The sequence below is a fragment of the Mytilus edulis genome, chromosome 2 (assembly GCF_963676685.1).
Source record: "Mytilus edulis chromosome 2, xbMytEdul2.2, whole genome shotgun sequence".
Taxonomy (NCBI): Eukaryota; Metazoa; Mollusca; class Bivalvia; order Mytilida; family Mytilidae; genus Mytilus; species Mytilus edulis.
The window spans coordinates 25,818,485-25,837,501 of record NC_092345.1 but is presented as its reverse complement, the minus strand read 5'-3'; the positions used below and the strand labels follow the sequence as shown (position 1 = coordinate 25,837,501).

General features: G+C 32.5%; 1 protein-coding gene across 2 annotated transcripts in view; it reads right to left on the bottom strand.

The window, feature by feature from the left end:
• LOC139511813 (protocadherin Fat 4-like) overlaps window positions 1-19,017 on the bottom strand; it is a 58,805-nt gene that overhangs the window by 11,821 nt on the left and 27,967 nt on the right. For both annotated transcript variants that reach the window (XM_071298908.1, XM_071298907.1), the window contains exons 14-23: window positions 16,937-17,108; window positions 15,636-15,745; window positions 13,226-13,375; window positions 11,200-11,299; window positions 9,722-10,015; window positions 8,796-8,947; window positions 7,470-7,650; window positions 3,275-3,504; window positions 1,859-2,047; window positions 29-143 (exon numbers count right to left, since the gene is read on the bottom strand). In XM_071298908.1, the coding sequence (XP_071155009.1) occupies window positions 29-143; window positions 1,859-2,047; window positions 3,275-3,504; window positions 7,470-7,650; window positions 8,796-8,947; window positions 9,722-10,015; window positions 11,200-11,299; window positions 13,226-13,375; window positions 15,636-15,745; window positions 16,937-17,108 (1,693 nt within the window). The remainder of the gene's footprint in view (window positions 1-28; window positions 144-1,858; window positions 2,048-3,274; window positions 3,505-7,469; window positions 7,651-8,795; window positions 8,948-9,721; window positions 10,016-11,199; window positions 11,300-13,225; window positions 13,376-15,635; window positions 15,746-16,936; window positions 17,109-19,017) is intronic.

Below are 19,017 nucleotides of genomic sequence, written 5' to 3'. Positions count from 1 at the left end.
ACTGAATATATATGCACGTTTTATCTACCTTTTTGAAATACAGGTGTATGATTGTTTTTGTCATCAAACTCAATTGTGATTATAATTTCAGCATGACTAGGTAACTTCTTCAGATCTTTTCCATCCTGAGCAAACACATTTCCCTATAGAAAATAAAAACAGCTGTATACTGTAATTTTGAAAAAAACGTAACAATTTAAAGAAAGGAGACGGATACCAAAGGAACATTTAAACTCACAAGTAAAAAATTTATCTGACAACGTCATGGTTAAAAAAATACAATAAAAAAAACAGTAAACAAAACACAACATAGAAAACCAAAGACTGAGCAACACGAACTTAATCAAAACTGAGGATGCTCCACATGTGACTATCGTCGTATTGCTTATGATAGTACAAACCCTTTTTTTTATCAACTATATGCAAAATATTTTGAGCATAATGATTACTCTCGAATCTCAAGCAATGATAACTAGTGTTAATTCTCTTTCTTTCTTTCATCATCATATGATGCATTTACATTTACGATCTTAAAACCAACTGGTGAATTCCCATCAACCCAATGACATTTTGGCATTCGTTTTGTTAATCATGATAGTACAAACCCTGTGATGTTTCTAATTCGGTAGAAACATCGGACAAAGGGGACGGACTAGTAGTTAAGACAATTGGAACATATCAGTTGTCATCTATGAAACGGATATTCCATACTCGTGATTACGTCCGTAAAATGTACGAAGGGACGATTAAAACTTCACCACTTGGATTTCTTGGTAAAAGAATGTTCACCTCTGAGAAGCCAAATTTTCTAGAATAAACCCTTTTTCTTAACCTGATTTGGGTGGTTCTGACGGTAAGATCAATTATTTATGATTCCCCCATTTTTCATCAATTCTTATGTCCATTTTAGGGTTTTTAACATGAACAAATCACAGTTTTAAATTTTTTTCATACTTTCTCTTAAAAGATTAATTGGACCAATCTAAACAAATATATTATTTGGATTTTTCTCTGTTTTATTCAGAACAAAAAGCATATTATTTCAACTTATTTGTCTTTAATGAATGACAAAAACATATCTAAGAAAACGTTTAATACGGAATGTACATATGATTTGGAAGCATCATATCTTTGCATTCCTCATCAACTTTCTCAACCTTTTGACTAAAGCCATCTACCGGATTGGTTATTAAATTTGAGTATTTTATTTCTAAAAAACTATTTATTGTAAGTACACATTTTCCCCCGAGTTAGGTTTGATTATAATATTTTTAAACTCATCAATTTGGCATTTTCCACTTGTATCACATGTTTTAGAAATAATAATCCCAAATGAGAGTTAAAAGAGACTGAAACATCAGAAGAATATATCCATAAAAGCTTCCTTGTGGGCAGCAACCGTATATATAAAAATCGACACCTCTCCGATTGTAATTTGTTTATATAAATGTAGTAAAGGACAATAATGTTAGATACTAGATCCTTGCATGAAGTCTATGATTAGCCTTTCTTTTCATGAATTAAAATAAGGAAGACTGGTTTAAGGTGCAAATGTGTCACTTTATGCTGTGTTTATGACATTCGATTTCACAAGTTTAGTGCAAACAATGCCACCAAACCATTAAATATTTTGATTTCACTTTAAATAAAGAAATTGCTATTTTATTCTTTTTCATGTTAGTAAGTTAATTTTTTTGAACTTGCAATTAGGCTAGATAAAATAAAAAGAACTTGTCATTCGGCTAGATAAAAGGAAATCCGAAATCTATCTTAAAAAATTGAGTATTACTTTTATAGCAAAAGTTATATTTAAAGATTTCCTAGAAAGGATATATCTTTAAATGTGTATTTTACTCACTTTTATCTGTACATTTTGTGTACTGCTAAGTGACATGTTTCCAGATTTGACTATTTTCCCTGTTGATTTGTCTATTTCAACAACTGAACCAACACTGCTTTCCGTTATGTCGATAGAATACAACGTTTCAGGATTCTCGTCTAAATCGGTTGCATTCACCTCTCCTATGCAGGTTCCATTAGGCGCATACTAAAAGCAAACAACGAAACTATCATATCGCAATGTTTTTATATTAATACATGCGTATTTAATTATGTGTAATGACAAAATGTAAAGAATTAAAAGGATCATGCATTTGCATAAACTAAATCTAAATATGGAATAGATTAATGATAATAGCTGGTCATAAATATTAAGTGATCCATCATGTTGAAAAGTTGCATTTGACTATTTTCCTTATTTTTTGCTCTATTCAATAAAATTAAAACCTTCTTGCAGAAGTTCTTTTTGTCATGCTGTAAAAATATAATGGAAATATTTTACTTATGAACTCCTTTACTATCACTCTTTATGTATCATTTAGATTGAGTTGCGACTATTGCACAGATTTTAAATAAATTTCAATGTCACTTTCAAATCAATTACAAAACTGTTAAGTCGCATTGGAAAACACAATTTAGAAATTAACTTTATTTTACGGATATTTTTGTATATGCCTTTTCCTTTCTTTTTATTATTACACTTGGACAAATGCTGATTCAAATGCGTTCACTGATTAACAAATATATGTGTCTTATGCTTGCCAATCGTTTGTTTGAAAAACTGTCCAACAAAACACTTTTGATTCAAAAACCCCGGTCACCTAAAATTACTTTTCTGTACTATTGGTTCATCAACATCAATTCGTTTTCCATTTATAAACGTTTCATTCAAATAACAATGTATGCTGACGACAATAAAACATACGTGGAATCACATTATGTAATGTATGTTCATTCTTATAAATTTACTGTTTAAACAAGAAGGTGAACCCAGTACACGGATGCCCCATCCGCACTATCATTTTCTATGTTCAGTGGACCGTGAAAGTGGGGGTAAATCTCTAATTTGGCATTAAGATTAGAACGATCATATCATAGGGAACATGTGTTTCAAGTTGTTGATTGGACTTCAACTAAATCAAAAACTAACACGACCAAGAACTTAAACCTGTTGCGGGACAGACGGACGGACGAACGGACGGACGGACGCACAGACCAGAAAACACAATGCCGATGAATGGGGCATAAAAAGTATGAATTATTCGAAATATCAAGGACTTTCTTATACCAGGCATAGATAATCTCAGCCGTATTTGGCACAACTTTTTGGAATTTTGGATCTGAGCGTCACTGATGAGTCATATGTACACGAAACGCGCGTCTGACGTATTAAATTTTAAGCCTGGTACCTTTGATATCTATTTATTTAGTGTACCTGAAATATGCCAAATGCATAATTTATCTGGTTAAAGACTGGAACCTGATCGTTGATATCTGTTATCTTGATTTTAAACGCCAATGTAGAGGAATTTTTAGGGTGTTCTCCTTTATCAGTTGCTATTACACCGACAATAACTTGTCCAAAATCTTCACCTTCTCGATCAAGTGTATGGTTACTATATCTGAACTTAATTACACCTGTATTTTTTCCTATAATTATGTCACCTTAAATAATAATACACAAATTACTTAAACTTTTAACAAGAAAAAGAGAAGATGCCAAACAAGAGAAATGCCATAGGATCTCCATCAAGGGCCATGGGAAAGAAGAGTAGAGCGGTTAGCAGGACAAGAGGACAGAGAGGGCAGAACGAAGAAATCCCACAAAAGAAGGACGGAGCTGGCCGGAAAAGAACGGCCAAGAAAACACAATGGGTCGGACACGTGGTGGCAGAAGGACCGGTGGAAACTACTGATTTCTCATCAGGTAATGAGTCGGAGGAGGATGCACGAGCGTTCCCTGCTTTAAGGCACGACCCGTTTCACCAAAACTTTGAAATTGCAAATAATTCCATTGATTTCACCCGTCACAAGAATCTAGCATTCATGACACAGTGGGGGAACACGTGCCTTTTAAAATTAAGGAAAAAATTTGTGAGGGAAAGTTTATTGAGCTTCATTCTCTTTTAAGAACGGAAAAAGCAATGAAAGAGGCAGACGAGGGCGATTTGAAATTAAAAAGGGGGAACATTTGCATTGAAAAAAGATCGTCGAGGGTTTATTTGTCAATAAATGAATGGACTTCTGTTGAATCAGCATTCATGTTTTTATGAGTGTCTACATAAGCAATGAAAGAGGTAGACGAGGGCGATTTGAAATTAAAAAGGGGGAAAATTTGCATTGAAAAAAGATCGTCGAGTGTTTATTTGTCAATAAATGAATGGACTTCAGCATTCACAGTTTTTATGAGTGTTTACATTGCGAAATACTGTACATGGGCACAGGAATTGTTAAAAATATATGCGCGATATAAGATTAGCGGCAACGAGGTCAGAAAACTGGGCCACCTATGACGAGCCATTTAGGCTAAAAATAGAAAAAAATCCAAAATTTTCGTGGGGAAATATACACGGTGAATATTAGCTATTACACATCACATCTCCCACAGTACAAAACAGTGTGTCAGTGCAATCACAGGGTTATAGACCAAATACACAACACCCGCTAATTTGATGATTATAAATTCCTAACTGTCAGTATTAATTATAAGCCAATTAAACTATAATAGCGATAATGTATAATGTAAACATAACAATCTTTCCCCTTTTATAAATTTAGAAGATCAAGATAAACAAGATTAATATCTAGTGAATGAAAGTAATAAATTCAATTTGCACTCAATATTGAACTAAATAGCTACAAGCGTCACTGTCTATATATTAAATGTTCAATTATGAAATCCTAAATCTACAGTTATATCACTACACTAACTTAACCACAAATATTTACAGTCACATGTTTTCAATAAGTCTCTCTGGTGCCTTTCTTACTTTTTCTGTGCGGTTCGTAACGATATTGTCATTAGCTTTTTTAAATGTATTATTTTCGGTTATTTTAGTTTGTTCGGATTCATTGTTATTTTCAGAGTTTTCGGTATCGAATTTCATGTTGGTACTGTAATGAATTCAGTGTCGATATCAGAAATTGTAATTTCAAGTATGTTTTGTATGTATTTGTTTTCCTGCGGTACGAACTCTGAGGGTACGAATTCACGAATCTGATCAATCTGTCTCTTCCATACTAAATCTCCAACTTGGACTTGATAAGTTACTGTTCCGAGTTTATAAACGATAACTCCTTGTTTCCACTTTTTATTGTCTCTATAGTCTCTTTAAGATTTGGACTCCCTCCCTACTGGATGCAAAAAGAATTATTTATTTTTTTAACCATCTCCTCATTTTATTATTATTCACTGTGGAGCTAATGATTTGACAGATTTAGAATTGACAGGGAAGGGTTTAATTGAAAATGTAAAATAGTCTACCCTAAGTTACCAGGCTTTATTTAAAAAGGTTAAATATGGTCTTCAATGCTACAGTGCGATACTGGCATTTTGCACCTTTGAATGCGGGTGCAATAATAGAACAGAACAGAAAAGAGGAATTTAGTGGTCAAAAACTTTGTTATAGAAAACGGGGGTAAAGCTATATTACATGAGAACATTAGGGCAAGTGAAGTATCTTTATACAGAACAGATGGAACTGATTTGTCACAAACTGGAAATCAGATTTTCTTAAATAATACACAAGGGGGGGGGGGGGGGGGGGTGTTTGAGTCTTTCCTACGCACAACAAAATCAACTTTTTCAAAGATTCAATAAACGAAAAATTTTGTGGAGGTGAGAACCCATGTCAGATTTGGTACCTGACTTGGGCTCTCATGTGGCGGTCCAGGGAGACTGGTAGTGATTGGGGGATTATTTCACTCGGCCCTTGCTCTGGGCCTGACAAGTTCTAAAATTTGCAGGTTTGGAAAATGTGGTTAGTGGTAACGGTGGAGTCTACAGATGGGTGACTCTGGGACCTCCTCCACCTCATCTTATAGAGGGGAGGCCTACACCTGCCAACAGGTGGGGCACTAATAACTGGAGCATTGGTAATACGAGTGTTTTCCCCGGTCACTCCCCATGGTAGGTGGTGGTGTAACCGTGTTTAACTACCAGGGGTTTTATGACACTATGTCAACATAGGTCAGCTGATAGCCATTGTGTATAGGTAATCGGTAGTCACCCTGGCGCCTCAACAAAATATTATAGAATAATCTGTAGCCAAAGTAATGCCACAAAGTAAAAATGTATATTCTAGTAATGAAAATGTAAATACAAGTTGGTGTAATAAAATGTATGTTTAATTCAAAGGATTGTTTTTGTATTAGTTGTAAATGAAATACAGAGGATGGAACCTCTACACAAATGAGTATAATATACAAAAAGTTTGTAGTATTTTAATTTTGGTATTTGTGAATTATAATTAACAACAGACAAAGAGAGACAACTCTAGATTAATTTTTAACATAGTTTAGAAATTACGTCAACAACTTGATCGTTGTTTTTCATCTCATTTTTATTCGTTCAGTACTGATATAGGGTCTTCTTATATGAGTATTGCAATTAATGATATTTCATCAAAATGATCACAACTAAAACGGCGTAATAAACTGACACGGGGTGAAAAAATAAATACTAAATTCTTTTTTTGTAGGATACAATTTTTAACTTAGCCACTATAGGGGACATAAGTCTCTTAGTAAAGATTTCAAACTGGAATGATAGTGAAATTTTCATGTTTTGCTTGTAGCAAGACAACAAGTTCAGTGACACCATTCTTTTTTTTTATTTTATTAAAGCATATTTTAAAACATTGCAAAACCTATCGTCTCATATTTTGTTTTATTACATTCTCTCTCATTGAATTCTTTCATTCTCAAAATATGTGTTTTTTTCAAGATAAGTAAATGCGAATGTGTGCAATGTTGCACTACTTGTAGCTTGAAAAATAGAACATTAACCAATACTTTAATTATATTATTTTTGAAAAAAGTCTTCTTTATTTCAAAGTAGAGAAAAATTCTATCTGAGAAAATATATACCGATGATTCACCGTAAACAAAATAAATGAAACCCAGTATGGCCGGCAACAATTTCAAATTACTTGATTATCGCCTCCTTGTTATGGACTAGGCACAAACATAGCGAGGCGGGAAAAGATATAAGTTTGAATGCTCAGTCCCTCTATTTACCTGGGACAGTAATGTTACAACACAACATGAATGCAAACTTTTAAATAACTTAAAAACAAGAATGTGTCCCCAGTACACGGAGGCCCCATCCGCACTATCATTTTCTATGTTCAGTGGACGGAATTCATATCAAACGTATAATATTTACTAGAAAATAAGTTTGACATATAATGTCATATACATTTACTATATAAAAACTCTTATAAAAAGTCCATGTGCTCAACACAATAAATAATGATTCCAGGTCAATCACAGTACACAGGATGAGTCAGATTAACTTTTAAATAGACATACGTGTACCCAATGTTTTGAAAAGTACAAAAGAAGTGTTATTCCGAATAATTTATTGTAAAGTTTTGTTGAAATAACAATGTTCATGTCATCATACGTACCTCTTTTTGTGTCTAATGAATATGTACAATCGCAACTTTGTATCACTCCGTCTCTCCTATCGTATGCTGTTACTGTTCCCAATTTTCCATCTTCAATATTGGTATGTTCCTGAATGTTTACAGTAACGGATGGAACATTGAAAAATGGTCTTGGGTTATCATCTGTAATTTTAACTGTAACCTGTGAAAGTACAAATATTATGCAAAATAGATACGATTGACAAATTAAATTGAGAAATGCAATATAAATCTTTTAATAATTGTTCATGAATTACTTTGCTTCCAAATACAGCTTATTTTATACAAACTGATTTTGAACCTAATAGACGTTTTAAGATTTAAAGTATGTAAGTTGGTTGTTAAAATAATATCATAAGGCTATTCGAGATACAGTTAAACGATCTGGGATGACTGGAATCAAGTACATATATGAACTGCAGGAATTTTCATGTTCAGAGATATGATAAGAGTACTGATCTAGTCTTTGAAATTGCTATGTAAAATTCTTATGTTAATTTTGAAGATGACTGAAGATGATAATATCTCCATTCTTTAGTGCAAAAAAGTCACATGTGATTTCATAAAGCTGTGAAAATTTACATATTTGACCTCAAACGGACATCATACTAATAGCTTCTGTCAAAATGTTAAGGGATACAAAGCCTTACCGAAAAATATCTTTTACCAATATTTAAAGAGAAAAATGTATAACATGATATCATTTTGTCTATTCCTTGTTTTATATCTGACTGTTACTGACAATATTTCAAAGTGAGGCTTTTCATCAGTTTATGCAGTTTTATTTTTGATACAGCAAGTTTGAAACCTTCGAGAAATGTATAAGAAAACAATAAAGAGTGTAAAGACCTATATATGAAAGAATTATGGTGGATGAAGATTTGAAAGATTATTAACATTTTTTTATTTTCGAAATTAAGGGTCCAAAAACTGTCATACTATACATCCTCTTTCAAACGAAACTATAGGCTTAAATATCATGTTCTTTATACAATGTTGTAACAAGAATCGGAATGATAACATCCTTGCCGCAAACAGATGTTACAAATGGCATGAATATACATGTATGAATGTTTCGTCATATTATTTAGTCGGGTAACAATCGGCTAACAGTAACTTACAATACTATCTGTTTAAAAAATGCTTTTTAACACTGGTACTTTTTTTTACCCATTTGTTCGATCATATTATTTTTGTTCTACTATTCTAGAACTCAATCACTGAATTTTGTTTTTAAACTTCTAATTTACTTAAATGATATAGATTAAATAAAATTAAATACAAGTTTGAATTTAGAATTAGACCTACCTGTGCTCTCGTTGACCTTTGAGGTGAACCTTTGTCAGAAACAATAACACTGAGCTTGATCTCGTCCTTCTGCACACTATGAAGTACAGTATTTAGAATAATTTGACCTGTTTGAGCGTCAATGGTAAACCTTGAACTATATTCAGATTTGTCTGTGAATTAAACAAAAACTTATAGTGAGAAAGAACAATATCATGCTTTTGGTATGTGTATTTTAATTTTGGCTTGCGAACGGAAATTGTATATGTCCGCCTTGTCAATCTGACATTGTTACCAACTGTATTACGTTTCCGGTGTTAACAATGACTTCTAGATCTGAATTCAGAATCGTGATACGGGCGGTTCATAAAAAGATGAATAAACAAATCATATCAACGTTACAAGTCTTATGTGAGATCTATATATTTTGTAATTAAAGAAATTGTGTGTTTGACACTGGGTCCATCATGATCAAAATCTGTTCATCGTTGAACAGACAAAATGTAAAAAACACCAAGATTATGTCCAAAGTGGAAGAATATTTGTGCAAAAGCACTCAATACATTGCTTTTTTCAATATTTATTTCATTTTTCAAAACGAAATTTATGTTTTGTCGAAAGATTAGGAATCAAGTGTCAAATGGAACAGAGTTATTTCAGGTAATCTAGCGATTACCACAATGCCTAAATTTATACGCAATTTCTGGAATTTCCTGCAGTCTGTACACTTTGGACAAAAAAAATAAAAAGTCATATTTATATAGCTTTTAACAATAGTATCATCAAAAGTTACACGGTGCAATCGATGAACCTTTTTATATACAGTATGTTTCCCGAAAGACGTTAGTCAACAAATAAAAGGAAAAAACAATAATCGTCCAATTAATACTACGCGACTAAACAATTTACCAAAAGCGTCATTCAGACCAATCGAAAAAGATACTTACCGAATCTATAAACCAGCATTCCGTTTACACCTGAATCGATGTCAGAAGCAGGTATCTTGTCAACAATAATGGTTCCGGTCTCAGTATCACGTGACACATTAAGAAAAATTTCGGGGTTATATATATTAGGTGAATTATCATTAACATCGATTATGTTAATGCTCAGTGTGGCTATAGAAAACAGTTTAGGTACACCTTTGTCCGACGCATTGAGAGTACATGAATTTTGTACATCACCATTATCATAATCTAGTGTAATGTTAGGCTTCACCTTTAAAAACATCTCTTTGTTAACTGGAAAAAATTAACAAAAATGCAACTAATCATTTGACAGTATAGTGCAAAAGTTAAACTTATTTTCCCGTCAATCATGATAAGCATTGGATATTGTACATTTTTTTATAAAATTGTACCAACTATAATTAAGCTCATGCAGATATGAATATTTAAAGATTAGCAATAGCTACATCCTACAAAAGGTGACTTTTCAGTTTTGTCGATAAGTTCTTGTTTCCCTAATTGAAGGTCATTCCCGTTCGTAATTCTACAACCCAACCTAGCTGTATTGACTGTAAATGAATATATGTATTGATATGTCTTTCCCAATAATCGTAGTCACAAACCAGTCGATCTTTGCTCCTCCTTATATATTTACTTTCTATAAGCTTATAATCAGAGTATTATATATAACGGTGTATAAAATACTAACTTAAGTAAAAACGTTTAATATATTTGATGTAATTTGTTTTGAGAAATTTTATTTAAAGTTGTCGTTTTTGCTTCTGCTTAACATTATAGTTGTTTGTATAATTTTGAAGTGTAGTTTCTTCTTCAATAGCGAAAACACATTACAACAAGGTATTTTTTACATCTACTTTTAACGAATCTGATGGTAAAGATTTGGAAGTCAATTATTGCAAAAATCAAGCAAGAAAAACCAAAATACTTTGCTATTTTGTTTTGAATCCAATGCTAAAACATTTGACAGTCAGTCGTTAAATAAAGATAGAAAACAGAACAGACTCGCAAAATCATGTGTGTAATCCGTGTATCTCGCTATATTCCTTAAAAGATGTAGTAACTTTTGTTTTCGTTCAACAATAATAACATTTTGTGTCTTCACCTTTGAAAACAGTAACGAGCACTGAACTCTTCAAAATTTGTTTTCAAAGCAAATGCTAGCAATGTGAAAGCAAATTTATATAGTTCTGGAAAAAACAACGAATTGTGAACTGAACAGTTTGCTCGTAAAATTAAATTGTTTATGTATATTTTTAAATGATGAAATTGATGTTGTATACACCATTTCTTCAATCTACATTTATGAGTTAATCTCAATCATCAAATTTGAGTTTTAGATGAGTTAAATAGAATTCCGAATCTGATTCACTTGTAAACTTATATGTCGGGAAGTTACCAAGAAATATGTTAGCACAACATCTATCGTATTATTACCAGTGACATGATAATATACAAACCTAGGTTAACAGTAAACCAGCAAGTATCATTGACAACAGTTAATTCTATGTCTGCGTTCTCTCTGCTATCTTTATCGTCCACTTGACCAAATGATGAAAGCTGTATAGAGAAAAAAAATCATGTAATTTGATAATTGTTTGCCTTTCATGCATCAGCAGATATTTTATCTTTGTTGTTGTAATTTGTTTTCGCATCCGAATTTCAGTAACAATTTCTAGACGTAAGTCAACATACAAGCCAGACTTATACGTATCCGTGGAACCCTTTAATTCGATTTCAATGGGAAGAATAAGTTTAACACATTACTAAAGTTAATTCTTTTAGTGAGAGGACATCATCAAGATAAAAGTGTGTGAAATGTAAGGAATCCTAATGCTAGACTTTCATTTTCCCCGAGATGCTCTTGTAAGAAGTCTGTCTCATAAAAACAAAAGAAAACTAGATGAACATAGTCCGTTCTTATAGGAAAGGTGGTGTCTGTCGCAAACACCCCCAAATGTAGCTACTAGAATGTTTTTGTTGATTTATGTATCATTGTCATTTTTTAGTTTCTATTCTGACATCGTACTCGGACTCGGACTTTTTTTAACTGAGAATTACTGTGCGTATTACTATGTATATGTTTTTTCTACATTTGGTAGAGGTATTGGGGAGGGTTGAGAATTAAAAAAAAAAACCAGTCAGGAGCCTCTGGATTTTGTCAGTCTTGTATGATTTATAATTCTAGTTCATTTATATATATTTCGGAGTTAAGTATAACTTCCATTACCACTGAGATAGTTCCCATTTCTTTTAGGGGACAGCTTATGCAAGACTCCGGGTATGGGATTTTCTCGCTGTATTAAAGACCCATTTGCGGCCTTCGGCTGTTTTTAGCTCTTTGGTCATGGTTGTTGTCTCTTTGACACATTCCTCATTTCCATTCTCTATTTTATAATATAACGCTTATAACAGATCAAGCATCGTGAAGATGTCAGTTTAAGATATTTTTGTTTGTTTGAGTGAGAGTGTTTTTCAAGTATGAATCAAAATAACTGAAACACCGAACTCTAATTCTAAGAGATCTGTGGATTTCTTAGTACCCACATTTGATTCCCACTGCCCTTAGGACAATAAATTTATTGCCTTATTATAAGACATACAATCATAATTTGAAAAGATGTTTCGCAGCTTCCCAACGTTGTTTGTACGGAAACCCAGGTAAATTTCGCATCCCAATATGTCATGTAGGGAAATCCAGTTCTTCGTTTTTTTGTTAAAATTTGAGAGCAAAATAGAACAAACCTCTTTGGTAATGTTTATATGAGAATGATTATTGGAAACAGATCTTGTAAATAGTTGTCTCATTGTCAATCATTATCAAAAAGTTCGTTTTTGTGAATGTTGCATTGGTGTTTGTTTTTGTTGCACTTAAAAGTGTTTCTGTTCTGTTCCGTTGTTTTATTGTTATAGTTGATGTACTCCATCGGTTTTAGTTTGTAACCCGGATTTTATTTTTTCTCAAAAGAGTTATAACTTTTGAACAGCGGTATACTACCTTTATCATGCAACATCTCCTTACTTGTGAAGTGTGATATGTAATATAGAAACATATTTAAGTATTAAAGTCTAAGTGGTGTTTTTATAGTATGAAAATGAGTGTCATTATTTCATTGTGATCAACATTGTGTATTTGTTGTTTTCATAATGAAAACAAAAACATTTTAAAATTGTCAATAAAGTTTCTCATATTAGCTTTCTCAATTGTCCCGCCTTCATATTGTCACAAGATGAAAGAAAAATAAGTTATGCTTATATTATTGCGGATGATAGAAAGGAATCACAACGGAGAACGCTGATACAAAAAACTTTATAAACGATATTGAAATATATTATCTTAAAGTTTAGTTTGTCCGTCATATTAATGTGTTGCTTCCTAATTGAAATTACCTTTATATTACGAAAAATAGGATACTTGATTCTAACAAATGCCCATTGAATGATTTATACAGGCAGAAACAATCTTACTAACTTGTTTATACTTACTTGACTGTTGATGTTCGTATCCTCAGGTACATCAACTGTATATTTATTATTGTTAGATCTAATAAACTCAGGTGTGTTGTCATTATAATCAAGTATATCGATAACAACAGTAGCGTTAGACCACACCGTTGCTTTGTTTGGGTTAAAAGCCTAAAAATACACATAATAAAACAAATGATATGTGTCTCTTCGACACCAGGCCCAACTTGCACTATTTCATTTTCATGTGCAGGCAACCGCGAAATATTTGTCCTTGATCATATTTGGTCTAACTTTTATAAAGTAAAGTCATTTTGATAGGGCGATCAAATATAGACCAAATATCCATATATCAACTGAAATGTAACCAAGAAAAATACATGTTAGATTTAATCTTATGTTTGACAATTTTTCATCATATGAAACACTCAATTGGTATTTTTGATAAAGTTTTACCTCCATTTAACCAATGCCTCACTACCAAGAAAGAATGTTTCAATGCATGTGTATTAGTAAGTAATTAAGTCTGTAATCAAAAGAAGACTCTTGCTACGGAGATTTTGTAACATAAATTATAGATTATAACAAGAGGCCCATGTTAGCTTGTCTGATATTGCTTGCCTGCAATTTCAGTTACCTTATACGAATTTATCAACTAACGACGACAATTTTCATTAAAAATGGTGAATTTTAAATGAAGAAAATCGAACTTTAATCGGTTATCAAAATTCGTATGTATTCTTAAACCATTTCGTGTAGTGGTTTGTTTAATAAAAACCCGGTAGCTACACACTTTTAAGAATTTTTAAACAATCACGTCCCATAACAATGTAACTGAATAAAGAATAGTGATAAAAATATCCAACTTTGTCATGAAATCCAAAACACTCTGTAAAAAGGTTCGGTCCGTTTCGTGATGTTCTTTATGTTCCAACTAAAAACCATACCGGAAAGGATGAAGAACGCACTGATGGACTGACAATTGTATGTACCTATACCTGCCTTTTCGGGATGACTTTATCAATATACTGGGATTCTCAAATATAAAGAAATCATTTAAAAAATATATTTGAAATTCACTTTTAACAAATTATTTGTATTGCCCCCTTTTTTATAGAAAAAAACATTAAATTATAATTCTAATATGACGTGCTTCTTTCGCTTTGTAAACAACTCCGTGATAAAATTCTCGATATATCTATACTTAACGTAGACTCCAAGATGTACACAAATGGCTGTTTAAATATGCCTCCCACGTAAATCCACATGTATCGTAACCTATGTGTAAACGGTTGTGGATTTCGCTGTGTTAACAATTACAATTGAATAAAACCCTACAGAACATTTATTCTGATTCTGACGCATAACAAAAAGGGATTTACACATTAGAGAACGGAAAAATGGACAAAAACAAAATAAATTAAAATTCCACGAAATTCCAGTAATGATTTTGGCGCATTAACGTCATTTCAAAACATGACGTCATACGTATGAAAACGTCAAAGCTGAAGGTTTTTCTATTGCGTTTACCTTCTAAACTCGGGTACAATTGCATTAAAATAAATTATTGAGGTAGGTGTTACTTGTTGTCTGTTCTATTGCATTATTCGCACATTTACTGATTTCAGCAAGTCAACATGGCGGCTCCTTGGTTACAACATGTCGACAGTGAATTGACGGTAGCTTACGAAAAAAAAAATGTAAATTTAAAATTGCAAATGTTAGGTTTACTGAGAAGTAACCAAAGGAATCACATTTTTTTCTAGCAGTTAGTTAAGAAATCATTCATGCAGGTTTATTAAATTTGTTTTACATTTATCGAACAGTGGGTAAAATAGAACAGCCACACACACGGTATACCCATCATCGCTTCAGTTTTTTAATGATCGTATTTGTCCTATTAGAATCGAAATAATTCATGGAAGCCATAGATTTGTTGTAAATTTACACATGGCCTGGGCCGTGATATTCGTTAATTTTATCCCTCGCTAACGCTCAGGATAAAATTCGAATATCACGACCCAGGCCATGTGTAAATTTCGAACAAATCTATGGCTTCCATGAATTATTTCATAATTAACACATATGCCTTTTTGCGTTTTCAAAGCAGAAAAAAAATTCAATCTATTCTTATCAGTGTTTTTATAATCAGTCATTCCATGCACAAAAGATATAGCATGTGTTCAATACGTGTAATAAACATATTAGCATTGTAAAATCGATGTCTAATGAAAAATACAAGTGCTCCAAATTTTTTCTCAATTTTCCCGACTGGCTTGATTACACAGTAGTTTCAATAAAAAAAATCAAGCCAAAGCTTCATTTTCTTATAGTATAAAGAACCCAGAGATTATCATAAAAGATGAGAAATAAATTAACGTCATTTTTTTGCATTTCATTTAGCAATTTTAAAAGATTCAAATAAAGTTACCTTCACATCGAAAGTACAAGAATTTTGTTTCTCATAATCCACTGCTGTACGCAACAGTATCGTTGCATTTCCGGCTCCTTCATTCTTAAGAGAAAATGTATCTTGACAACCTGTAAATATTTTATAATATCTAATAATTTCTAAAATATCGAAGTGGTTTCCAACCTGTGAACAATTTCATGATATAAAAAACAAACAATAATCAAACTGGGCTTTGTTTTTAATTTTTTTAAAACAATTTCATTTTCCTTTAAAAAATACCACTGACTTTGTTCAGGCTACTATAACTAATTATCCCTTGATTGATATTCTTTTACTTCTAGAAGATTAAGTTTTGAACTTTGATAAAAAATCAATCAAGTATGATGCAATTTAAAGGAACAAAATAAAGTAAAAAAAGTTTCTTGAGGCTCATTCGAAAATCCGGTTAAAACTGCAAAATTTCCTTACAATTACCAATTCAGGGCAGCAACCCAACAACAGGTTGTCTGATTCATCTAATAATTTCAGGATAGATGGTTTTTACCTGGTTAATATTTTAAGTTTCTGAGACATAATCCAAAATCGGAATTTTACCCCTGAGTTCTACTTTCAGTAATGTCAGCAATGTTGGTTGCCAAGTGTAGTCATCGGACACATGTTTTGAACAAGAAACCTAATAAAGATTATGGTTAAGTTTGGTAACATTTGTCCCAATAGTTTCAGAGTAGAAGATTTTTGTAAAAGATTACAAAATTTTACATATTTTTTTTTAATTGACCATGAAGGACAAAGACTCCTGAGGGGTCAATTGACAATTTTTGGTCATGTTGACTTATTTGTAGATTTTAGTTTGCTGAACATTGGTGTTATTTACAGTTTATCTATATCTATAATTATATTATTCTACAAAACAAACAACTGCAAAATTTCCTTAACATTACCAATTCAGAGGCAGCAATCGAATAAAAGGTTGTCTAGTTATTCGGAAAATGTCATGGCTGACAGATATCAACCTGATAAACTTTGTTACTCCTGTCAGATTTGCGCTTTTAAGATATTAGTTTTAGAGATATAAGCCCAAAAAAAACTGCATTTTACCACTACGTCTTTTTTGTTCAATGTCGGTTGGCAGGATCGGTGATTGGGAAACACTTATTAAACTAAATACCTTAAGGATGAATGTGGCCATGTTCTGTGAAATTTTGCCAAGTAGTTTCAGAGGAGAAGATTTTTGTAAACGTTTACGACGGAGGACGACAGACAACGAGCAGGTGAGTTAAAAAGTAAAAATTTATGGTATTATAACTGTTACTACATACTCTCCCCATATACTGTGAACTGAATATCAGCGTTTATGTCAATGTCAGCATCGGTTGCTATTATGCGAGACACGACAGCTCCTTCTTGTATATTTTCATTCATTTTGGAGAAATATGTATTTAAGGTGAACAGTGGTACGTTATCATTTTCGTCAAGAACCCAAACTCTCACCTAATTATAAAAAAAACATAGAATTAGTTAGTTGCATGAAATATACAGACACATTTTCATTAATTTGATTGACTAAAGATGTGGACACACCTTACCGGATAGATTGAGCGGACGCCGAACGGATTGTAAAAAGTTATCCGTTCGGCACTCGTTCGCGCTATTCGTGAAGGTGTGACTGGGGCTTAACAATTTAACGTTTTATGTGTTGTCAATTGACGAATATTGATGATCAAAACCATAAACATATGATAACGGTTCCAATTTACAAAACCCTACTACAAATATGTCTTTTATCTGAACACAACAGTACATTATGTGAGAAATAGGTTTGTGACTTTTTTTAAAAAAAAGTGGCAATACTTGTTTTGCATTTGACAAGATGACGTGTTCCTGTATTGTTTGACATTGATGTGTGAATTTTTGTTTGAGGTATAGCAATTTAAAGGAAAGTTAATGGCAGACTCATTTCTGATCACAACACTGTACTTGCTTTCAGTTACTGTAAAAAATCTTGAATACAGTATAATTTGTAATTCATTGTATATTGTATCATCAATTTAACTGCTATTTTAGAATTGATTGCATTTTACTGGTGTACCGTTCGAATCAAAACAGGTTGACAGTAAAAAAAACAAAGCAATTTATTACGAAAGTTACATCGATCTGATTGATCAATATGTCTGAAAACTATATAATCAAAGGGTTTTACATATTTGTTTTCATATATCAAAAAGTGCTTGTTTAAGTTATTTTCCATATAGGAACACAAACAAATTGCTTCCACACAGGGGGTTAATTCAGTTTAATAAAATGTCGAATGGACTAGAATGTCAACAGTTATGTTGTTGATCAAAAGGTGCTATGTTTAAATAATTTATTTCAGTATGTCAGTAATTGGATCTAGTTAGTGTGCTTTTTGTCCCTCGCAACAAGGTTTTACTGAAGGCACACCATTATCAGTTATTTGCACACTCTCCTACGTACACTTAAAGTTTAATTTGTTTTGAATGTCTCAGACATGTTCGAAATCGGTATCGATAATTTTTTCCTAAAAAATATCAGTACATCCGGTTCGTCATATTATATAAGCGCTCTCACACGTACAGATTTAGGAGTTTATAAAATGTATGTTTAAGTTGAGTATCAGCAATGCCTTGAGTAAATAACAAGATTTATACATTTCCCTACTTATCGTTGACTCTAGCATATCAACGAGCGGGGGCATATGAGTCATATAGACAGTTTTAACACAACTCCAATAAGATTACCTCTTGCCTACTTAATACTCGCATCACACTATGACCACGAACCCGCTACGATCTCAAAAATTGTGAAAAATTTCGAAGTCGTAGTAAGATCGTGGTGGTTGTGTTAAGGAAATGCCAAGTCTTCATGATCGTGGAGGTCTACGACCAACTTTGAACATAGGCAAAACATTCGTAGTAAATTCTTAGCCAAAACTAGTCATATAAGAAGCGTAGTAATGTAATAGCAAGGATATAGTAAGATCTGGATGGGAGTAGAAGCATCGTATTGGAAACGTCGTGCAATTGGGGAAGCTTATTGAAAATATTATGCGACCTTATCACAATTTCACCGCGACAAATAAATATTTCACTACGTCTTTAATACGCTTCTACTTATATATTGACACGATTATACTAATATGTGGAAGACAACAATACGTTGCTCCTACGCGCTTTTTGTCCATAATACGTAACTACAACTCTATTATGTCATAGCAACGATAATTATACGACCTCATTCTGTTGATACCTCTTTTTTAGCAACACGACCTCTAAGTGTTTTTGGTACTTTAGTGGCATGTTTTTCCAATAAATTTGGAGTGCATGATGGGAGAGTCAAACTATTTATAGGGACAAAAACCGTAGTCACAACGTAGTTGAAA